The sequence below is a fragment of the Trachypithecus francoisi genome, unplaced genomic scaffold (assembly GCF_009764315.1).
Source record: "Trachypithecus francoisi isolate TF-2019V2 unplaced genomic scaffold, Tfra_2.0 Lachesis_group18, whole genome shotgun sequence".
Taxonomy (NCBI): Eukaryota; Metazoa; Chordata; class Mammalia; order Primates; family Cercopithecidae; genus Trachypithecus; species Trachypithecus francoisi.
The window spans coordinates 43,248,703-43,269,965 of record NW_022681463.1 but is presented as its reverse complement, the minus strand read 5'-3'; the positions used below and the strand labels follow the sequence as shown (position 1 = coordinate 43,269,965).

The window sequence follows — 21,263 nt, the reverse complement described above, 5'->3', positions numbered from 1 at the left end:
GGCCAACATGGTGAAACTCCGCCTCTACTAAAAATACAAAAAAGTAGCCAGGTGTGGTGGCAGGTGCCTGTAATCCCAGCTACTCGGGAGGCTGAGGCAGGAGAATCATTTGAACCCAGGAGGCAGAGGCTGCGGTGAGCCAAGATCATGCCACTGCACTCCAGCCTGGGTGACAGAGTGAGACTCCACTTCAAAAAAAAAAAAAAAAAAAAAAAAAGGTTAAAATGGTAAATTTTATGTTCTGTATCTTTTGTCCTATAGAAACACAAGTTGAATTAACAAAAGCATATATTAAAACAAAAGTACAGGCCAATACCACCAAAATGGTTTTATTTTTGTCACTGACAACAAGCACAACACTGCAATTGTATCATCATTTTGTTTAGTTTCTTAAATATTACTTAAGTGTGCATTAAAAATATATGTTTATATTTTTAAAATGTGACACATTAAAGAAGTCCTCTGTAAACACGATCCCTTCACAATGTATTTTCCAGCTTTGTTTCATACATAAATAACTTAATCTACAAAGTCATAAATAATACTATCAACTCGTATGGTCTGGAAGTATATACAAATTTTGGAGTTTGACAAAAGTATTATTTATGATTTGATAAATAACACATAGTATTTGTAGTGTTTATTATCAATCAAATGACTTTTTACAAATTCCTACTGTCTCCTCAACCTCTTCCACCAGTAACAGACCTTCCAAGTTTACTTGGTAAAGATGCCAGACATTTAAAAAGTCAAAATGGTCAAAATTCTAGATTAAAAAACAAAATAGCAGAGAAGGTTGTTATTTAAGTATTACTAAATATTAATAAAACCACTTCAGCTTGTCTGAAAAACAAAAAATGCTACTAAAGAGTGAATGCTTATACAATCATATAAATGGTACCCAACAAAATCAAAAATTTAAGAAATAATAACATCAGATTAAATCCATATTAGTTTTGCAAAAAAACTCCACTGAGATTCTGTCACAGGAACAGAATCAATACTATCCTACATTTTCTAAAATTTGTTTTTGAATCTTCACTTGATGAGTTAAAATTTTAAGGGCAAAAATAATGACAAACAAAAAGCCATACTTAAGATTCCTAATACAGAACATTTGATTGTTTAGTTTTGTTTAATGACTGCAAATCCTTATTTCTTCAAAAAATAGCAAATATCTTTTGAAACACATCACTCATCTAATAATTTATTAAATAACCATTCAAGATTTATTAGGTAAGCACTAAAATTACTTTTATGTAATAAAAGTAAATAGGAATTTTGCATGTTTGCTATGTTTCATTTTACAAATTTTTTTTTAGTCCTCTATAGGGTATAAAACTTTAAGAAAACATTCTCAACTAACATTCTCATTAGATGTAAATGACTCAAATTACAAATAATACTAACCTAAGCATTGTCATTACTTTTAAAATCCAAGTTTCTCAAAGTTTAATTTTTTACTCAATACAAAAATGACCTGGTTCACACTATTAGCTGCCCAACAAACTGTTTAAAAAACTAAAAATTCTTTGTTAAAGAGCAGATTACAAGAAATGTTTTCCATGCTCTTATTTTAAAAAACAAGATTCTGATAAAATAATGAATCTAAATCAAAATTCACGAATGGTGGCTGAAATCCTGTCAGCTTTCAGCCCAATACAATATAAATCCACAGTTATAATGCATAAACAATTCAAAATTAAAGTTTATAATGGAAATGTCAACAAGTCATAACTACTACACATTACTACTGATGGGTTCTACTATACTTCAACCAGGCACAGCAGATGTGCACATCTGATAGACAGACTGCTTAGAAAATTAAAGCCATCAGAGCTATAAATAAGGAATATATAAATATGAACATAGCAATGCCAAAGCATTAGAGCCATTAAAAAAAAGTGAATAAGATGTGATGTAAACACATCTGATAGTTCTGTCTATAAGTCACTTTCCACTGATTTATAAAGCTATGGTTTTATAATTCTTTTAAAAAGGAAAATTTTTCTACACTGCTGCATGCAGTAATTTCATTGTACATTCTCAACTACAACGCCATCTTCAAATCCTCTTGCACAGCTTGACATCTCATCAGAATTTCTCCAGAAAGTCAGCTTGTCATATTTTCAGCAGCCTAGAACAAGAAAGTAAGATTCATTACAATAAAACCATGCAAAAAGAGGCATCATGAAGATAAATTTGTCAATACTGCATTGTCATTAACAACTATTCCCCATATAACAGAATCACTTTTATCATGGTAATGCAGTACTTTTCATGCTTTGCTATACATCAGGACTACCTTTTGAATGTACAGTTAACAGTCCACAGGCTAACAGTGGAATAAAATAATGGTTAAGAACATATAAAACATAATGCTACTTGAAACATTAACCTATGGCAGATCTGTTCCCACAGACTTCATTAGTTTGTCTGTTTCTGTATGTTTCATATTAGTAAAAGGGATTAAGAATGAAAAAGACCTTTCATGCTACAAGGCAGAGAGAACAAGAGCAAAAGATGAATAATGAACATCTTATCTAATCCTGTCTCATCTACACCCTAACTACTATTCTTTGCGAGGTGATTCTGAAGAAATTCCAAGGTATCATATCATCAATAAATGCTTTGATACGTTATTTCTAGAGACTTAAACAAATCACCATACTATTATCCTACCTAAAAACTTTCTTAATGTCAATATAAAAAGATATAATTTTAAATAAGTTTAATTTTAGAAATACATATTAGTCTTTTAATTCATTTACCTTTCTAACTCCTTTTTATAAGACCTACCTACACAGGGACACATCACAGATTTACACTAAAGTATTAGTATTTTACTAACAGTCCAGGACATCTGTAAGAGAAAGGGCAAGGCTTAGTCCACAGGACTCCACCATATGGTATAACTTAAGACAATGGGGTACTAAAATAGAAGATACAGGAAAGTAGGTTGTGCTCAGAACTGCTCATATTGAAATATGTAGATGATGCTTATACATAAATCCTAGCACTAAGGAGATAATATAAAAATTCAATGTCAATAAAGAATCACTAATAAAATGCACTTAATTAACAGTCCTATTTATGCTGTGGGAGATGCACATAAGGAGATGCTCATTACTGCTGTTGAGTAACTTATGTAATTAGGGAGATACATAGCTAGCTACTTTTACAATAAATGACTTAGACCACATCAATATACAAATCTGTGAAAGTAAAAAGCAAAAAAATTAACAAAAAAGTTACTATTTTCTACACAGTCAACCAAAGAGGAAAAGAAAAAAGTAATGTCTGAGACTAACAGTTTTTTTGCAACATTTCAAGATACCCTTGATTTGTTATTCTACATATTACAAAAAAAGAGACAATAAATACCATACAGTGAAATTCTAAATACCAGGAATTCTAGATAAAAATAGAACACAGCAGGAACAATTTCTCTTTACCTTAATTTTAAAACCAAAAGAAATTAACAAAAAAAGAGAGAGAGAGAGAAAAAAAAATTCATGAGCAGCAACCACAAAAGGCAAGGAGAAGAACCTTATGCTTGTAAAGCCAATAAAAGGGTGGTCAAGGAAAGGCAGATGTGGCTCAGCAGAGCTCTAAATCCACCAGCTCCCCAAGTCTGTCCCAAATGGCAATAAGAGAGAACAGATTTTAATCCAGGGAGAAGCAAACTGATGAGTTATTCTTTTTCAATTCGCTGAAATCACGTGTAACACTTTTACTTTTAAAATAGCATGATACTATCTGGAATGATGTTCACCAAACATTATTGCAGGTTATCTCTTTGGTAATCTTGAGTGATTTTTTTTTTATTTTTTGTATTTTCTGAATTAAATATCTTAAAATTATAAGGATGCATTACTTTCATAAAAATTATACAGATTATGTAAATTACTTCAAAAAAAAAAAAAAAAAAAACAGTTCTAATAAACACTTGCTTGCTAGAAACTCCCTAGTTGTTGCTGTTGTTATTTTTCACTCTGTTGCCCAGGCTAGAATGCAGTGGCACAATCAAAGCTTACTGCAGCCTCAAATGCCCGAGCTCAGGTCATCCTGAATAACCGGAACTACAGGTGTGTACCACCATATCCAGCTAATTAAAATAAATGTTTTGTAGAGACGGAGTCTCGCCATGTTGCCCAAGGCAGTCTTAAACTCCTGGCTTCAAGTGATCCTTCTGCTTTGGCCTCCCAAAGTGCTGGTATTACAGGCGTGAGCCAGCATGCCCAGCTGAAACACCCTGGTTTTATTGAGATGCTGCTATACTGTTTCTAGATCATAGGAGAAATGCATTTTAAGAGGCTTCGTGTATATAAGAGACAGATTTTCCATTCAAATAGTCAACACTTTCTGATTCCATGTATCTTAATTACTAATTTTACCTCCCACATCTCATTATGGCCTACTGGATGCAGAATAACTAGTATGCTAAAAGCTGAAAAAGCTATGTTAAATTGGCATTTCTGAACTGCCTATCCTAATATCTCAGTTCATATTTTGCCTAAGAAAATGCTATGCCAAAGCACTTGTCAGTCACCTGCCTCAGATAGGTTTATTTGACTCTGTTTCTCTTACATGCACTCAAACTGTAGTACAAAACAAAAGTATCTTCCTATTATGTTAATTCCCTTTCAAACTCAAGCACAGTAAAACAAAACTCTTACAGTTGTGGCAGATGTGTACTAAATAAATCCTTCCCTCAAAAATTTCGGAAATACACTGATAAAATAATATAATACTTTTTTATTTTTATTAAAAGAGTTATTAGATAATATTAAGAATATGCCCACGCGGCCGGGCGCGGTGGCTCAAGCCTGTAATCCCAGCACTTTGGGAGGCCGAGACGGGCGGATCACGAGGTCAGGAGATCGAGACCATCCTGGCTAATACGGTGAAACCCCGTCTCTACTAAAAAATACAAAAAACGAGCCGGGCGACGAGGCGGGCGCCTGTAGTCCCAGCTACTCGGGAGGCTGAGACAGGAGAATGGCGTGAACCCGGGAGGCGGAGCTTGCAGTGAGCTGAGAGCCGGCCACTGCACTCCAGCCTGGGCGGCAGAGCAAGACTCCGTCTCAAAAAAAAAAAAAAAAAAAAAAAGAATATGCCCACGCTAAAGCCCAATGACTGTTTTGTTTCTAACAACAACTTCATCTTTTCCTAAACTGCTGGCTCAGGTATTCTTGAGATTTTACTGGAGGAGAAAACTTAGTAGTTAAGTAAACAGCTCTGAAGTCAGAGAGCCCAAGTTCAAATCTCAAGTCAATCACTAACTGTAAAGTTCTTGAGGTAAGTAAATTAGTCATTATAAGCTGCAGTTTCCTTAGCAGTAAACTACTAATAGTAGCATAGGATGAATATCCCTTGTCGGAAATGCTTGGGACCAGAACTGTTTCTGATTTCAGATGTCCTGAAATTTTGGAAAATTTGCATTAAAGTTGTTCCTTGGTATCCATGGTGAATTATTAGTTTCAGGACTCCCCATGTCACCCACCTCATAGATACTAAAGTCCACAGATGCTCAAATGCTTTATATAAAAGAACATAGTATTTGCATATAACCTACACGTATACTCCCATATACTTTACATTATCTCTGGATTCGTTGTGATACCTAATACAATGTAAACGCTATGTAAATAGTTGTTATCCTGTATTGTTTAGGGACTCATGACAAGAAAAAAAGTCTGTACATTTTTAGCACAGATACAACCATCTTTCCCCCTGTTCCCCAAATATTTTTGATCCACAGCTGGTTGAATCCATGGATACAGAACCCACAAATATAAGAGGACTGACTGTACTTGTTGACTGAGCATCCCTAATTAGAAAATCTGAAATGCTCCAATAAGGATTTCCTTTGAGTGTCATGTTGGTACTCAAAGTATGTCAGATTTTGGAGCATGTTGGATTTTCAGATTACGAATGCTCAAACTGTAGTAGTTATCACTGTTGTAATGATAGAGATAATGCCAGTAAAGCCTGTAGAACATACGGTCTAGCATGAGAAAAGTATTCATATAAATATTAGCTATCCTTGTTATTCAGTTATTTTTCTTTCTGCCATATGAAAGCCATAGGCTTGAGCTAAAAAAGAAACTTCCGTATCTAACTAGGAGACAAGTGCTGATAGCTAAGATAATGGGTAAAAGGCCTAGACAGCATTTCAGAGATCTAAGAGGCAGCCCTTCTCATGACAGGCCCCGAGGCCTAGTATCAGGACCCAGAGCAAAGGTCATGCATGTTATGCTTTAGCAAAGAACTTGGCTGCATTGTGTCCATGTCCTAGGGTTCTGTGGAAGTTTGGACTTGAGAGTGATTTAGGGTAGCTGGTGGAAGAAATTTCTAAGCAGCAAAGTGTTCAACATGTCGCATAGCTGCTTCTGACAGCATATGCTCAGATGCATGAGCAAATAACCTAAGGCTGGAACTTATACTTAAAGGGGCAGTGGAGCATAAAAGTTTAGAAAATGTGCAACCTATCCATGTGGTAGAAAAGAAAAGCCCATTTTCAGGAGAATTCAAGGGGGTTGCAAAGTAACCACTTGCTAGAGAAATTTCCGAATCTAAATAGGAGACAAGTGCTGATAGCCAAGATAATGGGTAAAAGGCCTAGACAACGTTTCCGAGACCTAAGAGGCAGCCCTTCCCATTACAGGCCCTGAGACCTAGGATAGAATGGTTTTATGGACCAGGCTCAGGGCCCCGCAGCCCTCCAGGGCCTTGGGACATTGCTCCTTGCATCCCAGCCACTCCAGCTCCAGCCATGACTCAAAGTGGCCCAGGTATAGCTCAGGACTCTGCTTCAGAGGATCCAAGCCATAAGCCCTGGTGACTTCCATGTGGTGTCAAGCCTGTGGGTGCACAGAGTACAAGGGCTGAGGCTTGGCAGCCTCCACCTAGATTTCAGAGGATGTATGGAAAAACCTAGGTATCCAAGCATAAGTCTGCTTCAGGGGTGGAGCCCTCATGGAGAACCTCTACTAGGATAGTGCAGAGGGGAAATATGGGATTGGAGCCCCCACACAAAGTCCTCACTGGGGCACTGCCTAATGGAGCTGTGAGAAGAGGGCCACCATCCTCCAACCCCAGAATCGTAGATCCACTGACAGCTTGTACCCTGAGCCATGAAAAGCTGTAAGCACTCAACAATGCCAGCCCATGAGAGCAGGTGCGGGGGCTTAACCCTGTAAAGCTACAGGGGCAGAGTTGCTTAAGGCCTTGGGAGAACACCCCTCCCACCAGTGTGTCCTGCATGTGAGACACAGAGTCAAAGGAGATTGTTTTGGAGCTTTAAGATTTAATGACTGCCCTGCTGGGTTTGGAACTTGTTTGGGGCCTGTAGCCTCTTTCATTTGGCTGATTTCCGCTGCTTTGGGGATGGAAATGTTTACCCAATGTCTATAATCCCATTGTATCTTGGAAGTAAATAACTTGTTTTAGATTTTATAGGCTCATAGGTGGAAGGGACTTGCTTTGTCTCAGAACTTTGGACTTTTGAGTTATTGCTGGAATGAGTTAAGACTTTGGGGGACTGTTGGGAAGGCATGATTGTATGTTGCAATGTGAGAAGAACACATGAGATCTGGGAAGGGCCAGCGAGGGAATGATAGTTTGGAGGTGCGTCCCCACCCAAATTTCACTTTGAAATGTAATCCCCAGTGTTGGAGGTGGGGCATGGTGGGAGTTGACTGATTGATGGGGGCAGATCCCTCATGAATGGTTTAGCACCATTTGCTTGGTGCTGTACTCACTATAGTGAGTGAATTCTTAAGAGTTCTGATTACATAAAACTGTGTGGCACCGCACTCTCTCACTCCTGCTTTTGCAACGTGACGTGCCTTCTCCCTCTTTGCCTTCCACAATGATTGTAACCTTCCTGAGGCCTCCCCAGAAGCAGATGCCACTATGCTTTCTATGCAGCCTGTAAAACCATGAGCCAATTAAACTTCTTTTTTTTTTTTTTTTTTTTTTGAGACGGAGTCTCGCTCTGTCGCCCAGGCTGGAGTGCAGTGGCCCGATCTCAGCTCACTGCAAGCTCTGCCTCCTAGGCTTATGCCATTCTCCTGCCTCAGCGTCGCGAGTAGCTGGGACTACAGGCGCCCGCCACCTCGCCCAGCTAGTTTTTTGTATTTTTTTTAGTAGAGACGGGGTCTTACCGTGTTCGCCAGGATGGTCTCGATCTCCTGACCTCATGATCCGCCCGTCTCGGCCTCCCAAAGTGCTGGGATTACAGGCTTGAGCCACCGCGCCTGGCCGGTTAAACTTACTTTCTTTACAAATTATCTGGTCTCAGGTTTGTTTATTTATTTATTTATTTTAAGACGAAGTCTTCCTAGGTCGCCCAGGATGGAGTACAGTGGCGCGAATCTCGGCTCACTGCCATCTCCACCTCTTGGGTTCAAGTGATTCTCTTGCCTCAGCCTTCTGAGCAGCTGGGATTACAGGTGCCTGCCATAATACCTGGCTAATTTTTATATTTTTAGTAGAGATGGGTTTCACTATGCTGGCCAGGCTGGTCTTGAACTCCTGACCTCAAGTGTTCTGCCCACCTCAGCCTCCCAAAGTACTGGGTGTCAAGCCTGTACTGGCTTGAGCTACCAAGCCCAGCAGGTATTTCTTTATATCAATTCAAGAATGGACTAATACAGAGTCTACCATAAAAGTGAGGATAGTAGTTACTGGAGGGGAGAGCAAGAGGGAGAGGTTAGTGATTGGGGAGGGGGCAGAAGGGAGATTATCTGGTGCTGGCAGTGATGGTTGCATGGATATTCTCTTTACGATACATTTTAGCTCTATAAATGTGGTTTACCCTTTTTAGTTAGATTCAATAATCAAGGGATTTTAAAAAGCACAAAAACAAACCTAAAGAACTCATTGGAAAATAATCAGAAAGATATGTAAATTGCATGTTTTAAATAGTTGTTTCCTTAAAGGTAAGAAAAAAGAGAAGTCACTTTGTATCAGGTATCAGAAGGTTTTGTTTGTTTGTTTTCCCCTCCATTGACTGTCTTTCTGTGAGCCCACGTTTTGGACAAGTTTTAAGATGACTAACTTAAAGTTTCAGTATTCAAAGTGAGTTAGTGCTAAATAAAAAGGGAAATAAAATCACAAGCCTTTAAATCAGAAAGTCTGTGCAAGAGAGAATAGGATATGTTTTTAGTTGCCAATCTGAGCAATTAAAAGGTGGTTAATTTGAATTTGAAAAAAAGTGGCCCTCTGGGAGCCTGATGGCAGCAGCAGCCTCCTGGTCCCTAAGGCACTCTTGGAGTCACTTTTTCCTTTTCTTGAAGGATAACACATGGGCTCACAGCTGAGCAGCTCTATCAGCCAGTTTCCTGTCTGAGGAATCCCAGTAATCTGACAGCCTTCTTTCACTTCATCCTGTCCAAGCTGGTAGTGTTTGTGCTGCGATGGCTGACTGGCTCTATCACATACCTAATCTCTTCACAAAAGTCTAGCCACACTCTTAGCCCTGTCTCCAGAACATGTTATTCATAGAGGCTGAGAATTTTCTAAATTCTCAAATGCTAGTTCCTTTTCTCTTAGCAGGTCCTTACTCAATTGCTCATTTGTGTCACATTATTAAGCAACAAAAAGAAATCAGGCTACACCTTACACAATTTGCTTGGAAATTTCCTCAAAGAAATATCCAAGTTCATTGTTTACATATTCCATTTTCCTTCCAACAGTAGAACATAATTCAGCCACATTTTGTCACTTTCTTTTTTTTTTTAGATGGAGTTTTGCGCTTGTTGCCCAGGTTGGAGTGCAATGTTGCAATCTTGGCTCACTGCAACCTCTGCCTCCCGGGTTCAAGCGATTCTCCTGCTTCGGCCACCCAAGTAGCTGGGATTACAGGCATGTGCCACCACAACTGGCTAATTTTGTATTTTTAGTAGAGATGGAGTTTCATTATGTTGGTCAGGCTGGTTTTGAACTCCTGACATCAGGTGATCCACCCACCCTGGCCTCCCATAGTGCTGGGATTAGAGGCGTAAGCCACTGTGCCTGGCCCATTCTGTCACTTTCTAACAAAGATCACCTTTCTTTTAGTGTCCAATAAATGTTCCCCATTTCCATCTGGGTCTTCACTAAAAGTGCTTTTAACATTTATATTTCTAGCAACATTCTGATCCTAATGTTAGTCTCAAAAAAACCCTGAAGCTTTCTCTACAGCTCTCTTCTCTTCTTTCTGAGCCCTCACCAGAATTGCCTGAATATTCCCAGTTCTACAAACAGTTCCTCTTCAAGGAAATCTAGTCTTTTTCTATCAAGCACCGTAAAACTTTCCAGTCTCTATCCAATACCTAATTCCAAAGCCACATCCTCACTTTTAAGTCTTTGTTACAGCAACACCCCACTTCCCAGTACCAAAATCTGTATCAGATTTCTGGGACTGCCATAACAAAGTAACTACATATTAGGTGGGTTAAAACAACAAAAATCTATTTACAGTTTGAAGGCCAGAAATGCATACATATTATACATAATTAATCAAGGTGTTAGCTGGGTCATGCTCTCTGACAGTTCTAGGGGAGTATCCTTCCTTGCCTCTTTCTAGCTTCTTGTGGCCACAGAAAATCCTTAACTTTCCTTGGCTATTTGTGTCCAAATTTCTCTTGTCTTATAAGGCTACCAATCATTGGTTTGGGATCTACCCTAATTCAGGATGACCTCATCTTAATTTGATTATATCTGCAAAGGCATTATTTCTAACTAAGGTCATATGCATTGGGACCAGGGGTTAGGATTTGAATATACCTCTTCTGGAGCAGGCACAATTTTACTCAACAAATAGCACAATTCTAAAAGCAGAGACTTCTAGGAAAATGTAACATGATCCATGGTAGTAGTAATTTCTTTTTTGAGATGGAATCTCGCTCTGTCGCCCAGGCTGGAGTGCAGTGGCGCCATCTTGGGTCACTGCAAGCTCTGCCTCCCAGATTCATGCCATTCTCCTGCCTCAGCCTCCTGAGTAGCTGGGACTACAAGCACCCACCACTATGCCCGCCTAATATTTTTGTATTTTTAGTAGACGGGGTTTCACCATGTTAGCCAGGATGTTCTTGATCTCCTGACCTCGTGATCTGCCAGCCTCAGCCTCCCAAAGTGCTGGGATTACAGGTGTGCGCCACCGTGCTCAGCCTGGTAGTAGTAATTTTTATGATATGAACATATGCTATTAAGCTCCTTGGTCTCCTGGTGGTGTTGGATGTTAGTTTAACCTTGTTTAGCCAGGACGTTTCCCATAACTTCATCATTAATCATTTTTCTAAATAAAAACATCTTTATTTCGAATGAACTAATAGGAATCTCCAACCTTTAGTGCTTCAGTAGCCTTGCGAAGCTCCTTAATAACCGATGATAAAGCTTCTGGGTTAATTCCTTGTTCACAAAGCCGTACACAAATAGACAGAGTTTCCATATCTAAGCCAGTATTCAAAATTCTTGAAATCTCAAGCAGAACTGAAAAAAGAAACAAAAAGAAACTTTTAAAAAGAGGCTTACATCACTTAAAAATATGCACATAGTACTTTCATTAATTTATATATCACTGCACAATACCAAGGAATTAGCATAGCATCCCAGATTTTGGAAATCTGCATGTAACATTTTCTTGCCTTTACTTAGTTTCAGAAACTTAAACATAAACTTACACTTCCCTTCACATAACTGCCTTTTACATCTTGGTATATATTCTGGCACTCATTTAATATCTAACACATATCCACCATACTTAGGATAATTCTGAACGCTTGCTTATTTTTTAGTATTCTTTTAAAATGCAGTTTAACTAGTTGCATATTGTGCCATTTTATGGAAATGCTCCAGTTAACTGCTCTGTTACTTTAAAAGTTAGGCTGCTCTCATGTTTCCCCCATTCTTATTGATAAGAATCTATCTGTACATACTAAATTTTATTTCATTAGGATACATTTCTGGAAGTACAACTGTTCAGTCAGTAATATACATATTTAATTTGCTGAATTGACGTACAATAGTCAAAAAAAGTAATGTACATATTTAAGGCTTTATAAGTGTTTAGAAACTTTTATGACAATTTGACAGCGTAAATCATGTCTGTTGAATCTAATAATAAAAATGAAACTTTATATTTTTTAAACTTCATTTGTATAGTACTACATTTTATTGTAGTTGATAGAACTCTTTGTCTTTTTTTTTTTTTTTTTTTGAGACAGAGTCTTGCTCTGTCGCCCAGGCTGGAGTGCAGTGGCCGAATCTCAGCTCACTGCAAGCTCCGCCTCCCAGGTTTACGCCATTCTCCTGCCTCAGCCTCCTGAGTAGCTGGGACTACAGGCACCCGCCACCTTGCCCGGCTAGCTTTTGTATTTTTTAGTACAGACGGGGTTTCACCGTGTTAGTCAGGATGGTCTCGCTCTCCTGACCTCATGATCCACCTGACTCGGCCTCCCAAAATGCTGGGATTACAGGCTTGAGCCACCGCGCCTGGCCAGAACTTTGTCTTTAACATGAGAAGCACAAACAGAGAAACTTGGTTTCCAAAGTGATTTTCTGAATCCCTTCCATTACAGGTTGTAAGTACATCGGTTCCACTGAATTTTGTTTTATGATTGCTTCCCAGAGAGTATTTAGAATATTTTAAGTCAACTGTCAACATATTATTTATTGTTTCCTGTATCATTTCCCCTTGGCATTATGCTTAGAAAGTTATTCCTCATACAAAGATTATATCCACCAGTATTCTCTTCCAGCACTTGAAAGTTTATTTCCCAATACCCCCCATAAGTATTTATCTCCCTGGAGTTTGGGTGGAAAATAGGATCTAACTTTTCCTCTCAGAAATGAGCCAGTTGCTCCAGTAAAATTTATTGAATGACGTAAGTTTTCCCTACCCAGTTGAGATGCCACCTTTATTCATAGTAAATTCCCATATATCTACAAATTTGTTACATGTCTATCTTTTGTAAAGGAAACCATTTAATTACTAACTTTATATTGCATGTAGTAGGGTAAACATTCCACTGTCATCTTTCATTTATATAAGCCCTTTTATTCTTTGGATGAACTTAAAATTTTTCATCAATTCTAAAAACAAATTCCAATTGGATTCTGATTAACTGTATAAAAACTACATATTATTTTGGGAAGAATGGACAAGTTATCAATATTTAGTCACCCATTAATTTAAGTCTAAGTCTTTCTGAAAATTCTTACAGTATTTATCATGTTCATGATAGGTCTCTCCCATTTTTTTCATATCAGATATTCACTTTCATCCCTAGAAGTTCAATTTGAATCGGGCACAGTGGCTCACGTCTATAATCCCAACACTTTGGGAGGCCAAGGTGGGGAGATCACCTGAGGTCGGTAGTTTGAGACCAGCCTGATCAACATGGAGAAACCCCGTCTCTACTAAAAATACAAAATTAGCCGGGCAAGGTGGTACATGTCTTTAATCCCAGCTACTTGGGAGACTGAGGCAGGAGACTTGCTTGAACCTGGAAAGTAAAGGCTGCGGTGAGCTGAGATCGCGTCATTGCACTCCAGTCTGGGCAACAAGAGCAAAACTCTGTCTCAAAAGAAAAACAAACAAAAAAAGTAGTTCAATTTGAGTCTTAAAAAAAAATGTCTTCCATGCCTCTGCTAAACTGTTTGGAGATACAGAGTATAGTTCTGATGCCCTTGTCTGCTAATTCTAACATCTGTGTGATCGGGGGGTAGTTTATTACAATTGACTGAATTTTTCACGTCATGGGTCACACTGTTCTGCCTTGCATACCTGGTAATCTTTGACTAGATGCCATGTACTCAGAATTTTACTTAGGTACAGGATATTTTTGTTTTCTATATTCTTGAGCTTTAGAATGAGATACCGTTATCTGGAAATGGTTTGATTCTTTCAGGTATTACTTCTTAGATCTGTTAGGCAGGACCAGAGCCCCGTTTAGCATAGGACTAATTATTCCCCTTACAACTGAGGTAAGAATTCTGAGTATTCTATCCAACATCTCATGAATTACAAAGATTTCCATTCTGGCTGGTAGTTACAGGTACTATCCTCAGCCCTGTGTAAGCATGGTGCACTGTTCACTCCAGTCGTTCTAGATGGTTCCCTCCCAGTTTTCTGAGGACTTTCCTCACACATCTGCTAATTAGTGCTCTGAATACTTAACGGGGACACTTATACAGATCTCCAGCATTTTTTCTGTGCAGTTCTCCCCTCTCAGGTACTGTTATTCAAACTCTACCTGCCTTGGTCTCCGGGGTCTTCTAAACTCCTTCAGTCTTCTAAACTCACTTCAGTGTGTCCACTGGGTTCCACCTGGGTTCTCCCTGCTATGCTGAGGCCTGGAACTCTCTGAAGGCAGTGAGCTGGGGCAACCCAAGAAATCACTTTGCTTGTTTCCTGTCTCTAACGGATCACTGTACTCTGATGCCTGATGTCCAGTGTCCTGAAAACCATTGTTCTGTATGCTTATGAGTTTTCTTGGTTGTTTCAAGTAGAAGCATAAATCTAATCTCTGTTACTCCATCTTGGCTGGAAGATGACAGCCTTCCCATTTTCATTTCTTCAGTTCTGATATGCCAGTTTACTGATACTTTGCTCTTCAGCTGTATCCAGCTGGTTATTCACATTATCTGCTGAATTTATTTCAATACCTTTTAAGATTTCCAATTTCTCCCCATAATCACTTGTTTTATAACTAAATGCTTATTTATAGTGACTAATTTCACAGCTGTTGATCCTGCCTTCATCTATTTAAGGCTATATTCTTAAACTGTATTTGAGATTGCTCTATTATCTCTATTTCTTGAAGTATAAGCAAGCAGCAAAAGATAGTGGTTAGGAGTGTGATGTCTAGAGCCAGACTACCTGTGTTCAAATTCTAGCTATAGTATTTAGTAGGCAAGTTACTCTCTCTGTGCCTTATTTCACCATTCTCGAAAGTGAGGATAATAAGAGTACCTATTTTAAAGGATTAATGTGAGAATTAAAGGATACACTGAGAATGGTATCCATTTGTTTTGCTGAAACTGCCTTGCAGTCCTAGGAATGATGCTTGACATACAGTAGGGCTCAGTAGAAGAGTTCCCTGTTACTACCACTTTCCCTCTTTTTCATTTTCCATGTTAGTTGCTCATGTTTTTTATCTACTTTACGTGCTTTGTCATTCTTGGCTGAAAACTCATCTTCCATAGATTTATTTTAGGTGTCCTGGACTGGTGACACATTCTAAGATAGGAAGCTGTACCCTAGCCTTAGGCCTCTAGATCAGGCCTTGTAGTATTTTTGGTTCAGATCCAAAAAACACATGGACGGTGCTTCTCAATCTCTGGCTGTGACAAATGGCACATTTCTGACTCCCAGCTTCCGTGAGGCAGGGTAGCATGCTTTGTCAGGTTCTATTCCCGACAATTCCCTGTTGTGGTTCCCATGTGCTCCTTTCTTTTGGGGGAAACCTCTCTTTTCCTAATCAACGGAGACTTCCCTTCTTGCTTTTGAACAGGTCTATCCTGATACAGTTTCTTACTATTTCCTATTATTTTTATATTCTTAGAGTTTCAGCAAGTGCTCAATCTACCATACTGAATCTTCACTTTATTTTTGACTGTCTTCATAAATGGATTCTACTTAGCCCTTGTACATTCTAGGTGGTTACCATCAGTATACTGGAACATTACATACTACACTTTTTAATCACTAGTCACCTTGATGAATTCTATGATGCTTCTAACAGTTTTTCAGTTGATTCTCCCCCTTCTCTGTCCAGTTTGTTCTCTTCATGGTAGACCCCCACCTATAAAGGCTATACTTATTCCTGACTTCACGCCTTTGTTCATGCTTTTCTCCTCTGCCTTTTATCCTCCCTTCATATAACTCAATGCTGTTTTCTTAGTTCATCTCATCTCTGGTATTTCTTCTTTAAGCCTTTTTTTCAAATGGACACCTATTTTTTACTTCCTATTTTCACAAATCACCTGTAATCAAAAACTATTTCTTTAGTGCCCACTATATGATTAGTACAGGTTGAACACTCCTAATCCCAAAATCTGAAATGTGAAATGCTCCAAAATCCAAAACTTTTTAAGTACTGACGTAACACCATAGTGGAAAATTCCACAGCTCATATAATGGATCAAAGTCAAAATGCAGGTGCTCAATACACAGCTCATTCAGCATCCCTGAGGGAAAAAAACAAAATTACCTTCAGGCTATGTGTATAAGGCATATATAAAACATAAAGGAATTCTGTGTTTGGACTTGGGTCCCATCCCCAAGGTATCTCATTATGTATGTGAAAATATTAAACAAAAAAAAAGTCTGAAATCCAAAACATGGTCTCAAGGTTTTTGGATGAGGGATAATCAACCTGTAAATGTATGTATTTTGTGCCTATTATGCTACTGCTGCAAATACAGTTATGAACAAGGAAGATATGGTCCCGGTCCTCACAGATATTAATCCAGGAGGAGAGATAGATATTAAAGTAATAACTGATTCCAGATATAAGTAAAATAAAGAAAAAGAGTGGAATACTTCTGAAACAGATTACACGGGCATCTTACCAAGTTTGGAAGGACACAGTGTTTCGCTAAGACTTGTCTGAAGAAGTGGCAATTACAATTAGACATCAAAGGTGAGAAGAAATCAACCAGATTAATACAGAGGCAGGAGGAAGGGTGATGGATGAGAGCAAAGAAAACAGCTTGTGTGATGGTTCCTACACTAGAGGGAACTTAGTAAATTCACAGACCTGAACTGCTGTTGTGAAGGCAATGTAATTAACGGGATGAATGGGTATAAAATATGAGATAAGTTCTAATGAAGATCTTAGAACTGTGGAAAGCTATTGGAAGATATAAAATAGGAACATGAATAGATCAAATTTGCAATTTAAGGACTTTTTGGCTGAGTATCAAATGAATCTTTAAAAAGTCCAGTTATATCACAATTTTGATAAAAGACTGGTGGGTAGTATGATCAGGAGATATTTAGCCAACCTGAAATGAGTCAAGAATTGAAAGGGCTTAGTGAAGAACAGGAGGCAGAGGAGGTGAGAAAGCAAGATGGACTTCCAGATTTCTTTCTCAAATGTGCAACTGGATTGATGGTGGTAGCATGGATTACCTGTTTGTTTTGCTGGCACTGCCTTGCAGTGCTAGTCAAATGGAATATATATACCATAGATTCTCTTAACTTCTTTCTCTATAATGTGTTTCCTTTTTTTTTTTTTGAGATAGAGTCTAGCTCTGTCACCCAGTCTGCAGTGCAGTGGCGCAATCTCGGCTCACGGCAACCTTTGCCTCCCAGGTTCAAGCGATTCTCCTGCCTCAGCCTCCCAAGGAGCTGGGAATACAGGTGCCTGAGCTTACTACTACATATATATATACTACTATATATATACACACTACTATATATACACACACTACTATATATGTATAGTATATATATAAATATACTATATATAGGAGTGTATATGTATATAGTACTACTATATATATACTATATAAGTACTAAAGTATAGTACTACTTTATATATATATAAAGTAGTGCTACAGGCCGGGCACAGTGGCTCAAGCCTATAATCCCAGCACTTTGGGAGGCTGAGGCAGGTGGATCACCCGAGGTGAGGAGTTCGAGACCAGCCTGGCCAACATGGTGAAACCCTGTCTCTACTAAAAATACAAAAATTAGCCAGGCGTGGTGGCGGGCACCTATAATCCCAGTTACTCCAGAGACTGAGGCAGGCGAACTGGGTCCTATGCCCAGCTTGAACCTGGGAGGCAGAAGTTGCAGTGAGCCAAGATCGCGCCACTACACTCCAGCCAGACTTGGTCTCAAAACAAACAAACAAACAAAAAAAAGTAGTGCTATGATAAAGACTCTAGTAAGGAATAACTATCAAAATTAAAATTCAGATGCATAGGATGATTTGAGAGGAAAATAAAAATTAAAGTATAAAGCAATCAACAGAGAATATCTAACATATCAAAAAACTGAAAAGCAAAGGAGGCAACCATACACAGTGGGTTGGGCAGGGGGTGTTGTTGAAAAGGCACGACTATTTCAAGAGAATGCAGAATTTTAAGGATATAAGGATGAAAGCAGAGATCTCATGCAGACCTTATTCTAAATAGGCAGGGATAGTTCTTTTCAGAGTGAGCTGCACAGATAATTGATTAATACAAAGTCAGCCTGCTGCCTCCCATGTCTTTAACAAAATCCTTCCATTTCATGATCAAAATGCAAATGTAGCCAAGAGTTCTGCAATTCATATGACTTAAAGGGGAGTTCACAAATCCTGCCATTGAGGGGGGAAACGGTACTCAAAAAGTTTTGAAAATTTCACTTTTGATCTCACGGGTTGATTTAAATACTGTGAAACACCACATCCCCTCTCCTTCATTTTTTGTTTTACTTCACTTTTTCATATTCTTACTCTCTGTATAATCTTCATTTTACACCAGGTTTTCTCAGAAAAGATCTTGATGATGCAGCCAACACAAATCATCAGTTCTCAATTGTACATCAGTCCACTAGAGAAAAAATGTGAGTTTTCTATTCAAATAGGATCCCACGGCCATATACATAAGGAACCTAAGTACCGCTAACATAAGAAAATAGGCTAGAAGTGAGGTCTTATACTCTTTTTCCAAGGAAACATACAAGATAGTAAATTTTTATACACAGACACACACACACACACATATATACACATACATAAATTCACTTACAAAATAAAACTAGTAAGTGTTGATACATCAAAAAGGATAGAAAAATAGGCTGAATATTAACATTCTCAGAAAAACAGCAAGGTAGATAATGAACAAGTGAAAAATTAGATGCAAAGGCTCTAAAAATGTAATTCTTTGAAAAGGAAACGAGCAGCCAGTGCAGAAAAAGCCAGCAGCCCTTCTGCAGGGGCTATGTAAGAAAATGAGGCCGGGTATGGTGGCTCACACCTGTAATCCTAGCACTTTGGGAGCCCAGGTGGGTGGATCACCTGAAGTCAGGAGTTCGAGACCAATCTGGCCAACATGGTGAAACCCCGTCTCTACTAAAAATTAAAAAAAAAATTAGCCGGGTGTGGTAGCGGGCACCTGTAATCCCAGCTACTCTGGAGGCTGAGGCTGGGAAGAGTTGCCTGAACACGGGAGGCGGAGGTTGCAGTGAGCTGAGGTTGCGCCACTGCACTCCAGCCTGGGCAACCACAGCAAGACTGAGTCTCAAAAAAAAAAAAAAAACAAAAACAAAACCCAGCCTACAGTGAAGGAGAAAGAGATACAGGAGTGAGAATTTCATAGGATTATCTTTTAACAGAGAGGGAAGCTGACGTAAGTAGCCTCTGGAAAACGTCTAGGCCCACTGCAAATGACATTTAACATCGATCAAACACTCATAATACAGGTGGATGTGAGTAAAAAGGAGACAAAGGAGACTACAGGAGAGACGACATCGGAAATAATATAAAAATAATTGATCATCTTTGATATATTTTTACATGGTTGTCTTATTTAAATATTCGCAACTCTTGGAGGCATGATTTTATTTTAAACAAACAAACAAACAGGCTCAATGATGTTTAGGTATCTAGTCCAAGCTCACCACAGGTTTATAAAGTGGCATTAGAGGGTGGAGAGAAGGTAACCGGCAAGACACTAATTTCGTGTGCTGCAACGCTTGTGTAGGCTTCACACACACGTGCCTCCGGGGCCGAAAACAGGCGACACCCATAGCACTTGGGCACCGGCGTCACCCGCTTCAAGAGGAAACTAGGATAATCCTGACGAAGGGGGGAACTTACTCATTCGCAGGATATTAAAGGCCGCCTACTTAAGTGCGAAGAACACGAGGCATAGAGGTGACCAAACACCTGGCCCCTGTCCCCGCCAGGATCCCAACCTTGGGGATCCCAACCTTAGGGATCTCAACCTTGAGGACCCCCGAAGCGCCCCGCGCGGGAATCCGGTGGGATGCGGTGCGCAGGAAGGAACGGGTGTACGGGGTGGGGTGGGCGTGGCGCTGTCACCGCAGGAGATCGGGCGGGTAGGGTGGACCTGGGACGCGGGATAGAGGGGGCGCGGCATTCGCGCGAGAGGGACACGGTGCGCAACCGGCTGACTAGGGGGCCGCAACGACTGGCGCGCGCGACAAACTACGCAGCGGCGGAGACAACTCTCAAGGGATAGGGCCATCAGCCCTGCGGCCCTGGCAGGTCCCTTCCGAAGATCTTCGAAGATGCCGTTTGGGGCACGAAGGGGACCTAAAGTCCTTCCCAGGCTCAGCTCCGCCTGGGAGCCTTGGCTCTGGGAAGGCAGGCAAGGTAAAAGGAGCGCAACGGACACTCACCGTCCATGGTCTCCCGCACCGCATTCAGATTCGCCGCCGCGGCCGCCGCCGCCCCCCCAGCGCCGCTGCTACTCGCCATGGCTAAGACCAAGGGAGGCGGGAGAAGGGCCTGACCCGGAACTGGAGCGCCTTCCTCTCTCCTGGGCAATCACATGGCGCGTCTCGGCTCACGCCGGGCAGGCTCCGCCCCTCGCGCTCGCCGCCGGCGTGAGGCTGCGTTGATTTGAATTTGGAGCCTCGTTCCTCTGCGCGGAACGTGGAGCAAGGAGTTGCTATTCGAATTTCCTACGCGGCCTCCGTGCAATTGGTTGGTTCGCGGATGGCGGGACGGCGCGATTGGCCAGTCGCTCACAAGCCCCGTGCCCTGGTTGGCCCAAGACAGCGCGGAAGCGGGGAGTTAAAGAGTCTGTGCCTGACCTGGAGGCTGGCTTGGCCCCCGGGAGCTCCCTGGAGTCGGTATTGGGGGCTTCGTTTTGTACGCACCGGTAGGTACGTTTTTTGTGGTCCCTGACCTTTCCTCCTGTCTGAATGGAGACGCTTCTTTTCCCAGCTCCTGACTTGCCTGCCCGCTGGCCCCTGGTGAATGGGAGCAGTCAGGGAGTAGGTGTGGAAGAGAGGGGCACCAGAAAGAATGACCACATAGGGTTGGGGGCGACGCCTCCTCGGCGCTCCGTCCGAGGAAGCCGGCTGCATCTCAACCTTCCAGAAGTAGACTCTTCTCCACCCCACCCCACCAAGTTGTAGCCTCCTTTGATTGGAAGTAATGCAGAGTCGCTTTCTATCCCGGGAGGGGTGAGGGGGAGGTCTTGGCGAAAGGAGGAATTTTGGAGGAAAGGGGACTCAAGGCAGTTAATTTCCTAGCCCCTGTCAATCATACTTCTCTGGCTAGGACTCATGTGCAAGAAAGGCACAA

At 40.4% G+C, this 21,263-nt stretch overlaps 2 protein-coding genes across 8 annotated transcripts in view; one reads left to right on the top strand and one right to left on the bottom strand.

Moving 5' to 3' along the window:
- Positions 1-313: 313 nt before the first annotated feature.
- Positions 314-20,617, bottom strand: MZT1 (mitotic spindle organizing protein 1). Its single transcript, XM_033177580.1, has 3 exons — positions 20,351-20,617; positions 11,336-11,481; positions 314-2,137 (listed from the first exon to the last, which is right to left on the bottom strand). The coding sequence occupies exons 1-3, from the start codon at positions 20,427-20,429 to the stop codon at positions 2,114-2,116; spliced, it is 249 nt and encodes an 82-aa protein (XP_033033471.1). The 5' UTR covers positions 20,430-20,617; the 3' UTR covers positions 314-2,113.
- BORA (BORA aurora kinase A activator) overlaps positions 20,576-21,263 on the top strand; it is a 28,839-nt gene continuing 28,151 nt past the window's right edge. The window contains exon 1 of one of the 7 annotated variants that reach the window (XM_033177577.1): positions 20,576-20,835. The gene's annotated coding sequence lies outside the window, so the exon portion shown is untranslated. Of the gene's footprint in view, positions 20,840-21,263 lie in introns of all 7 variants that reach the window. The other 6 variants (XM_033177573.1, XM_033177576.1, XM_033177575.1 and 3 more) reach the window with 6 other exon arrangements.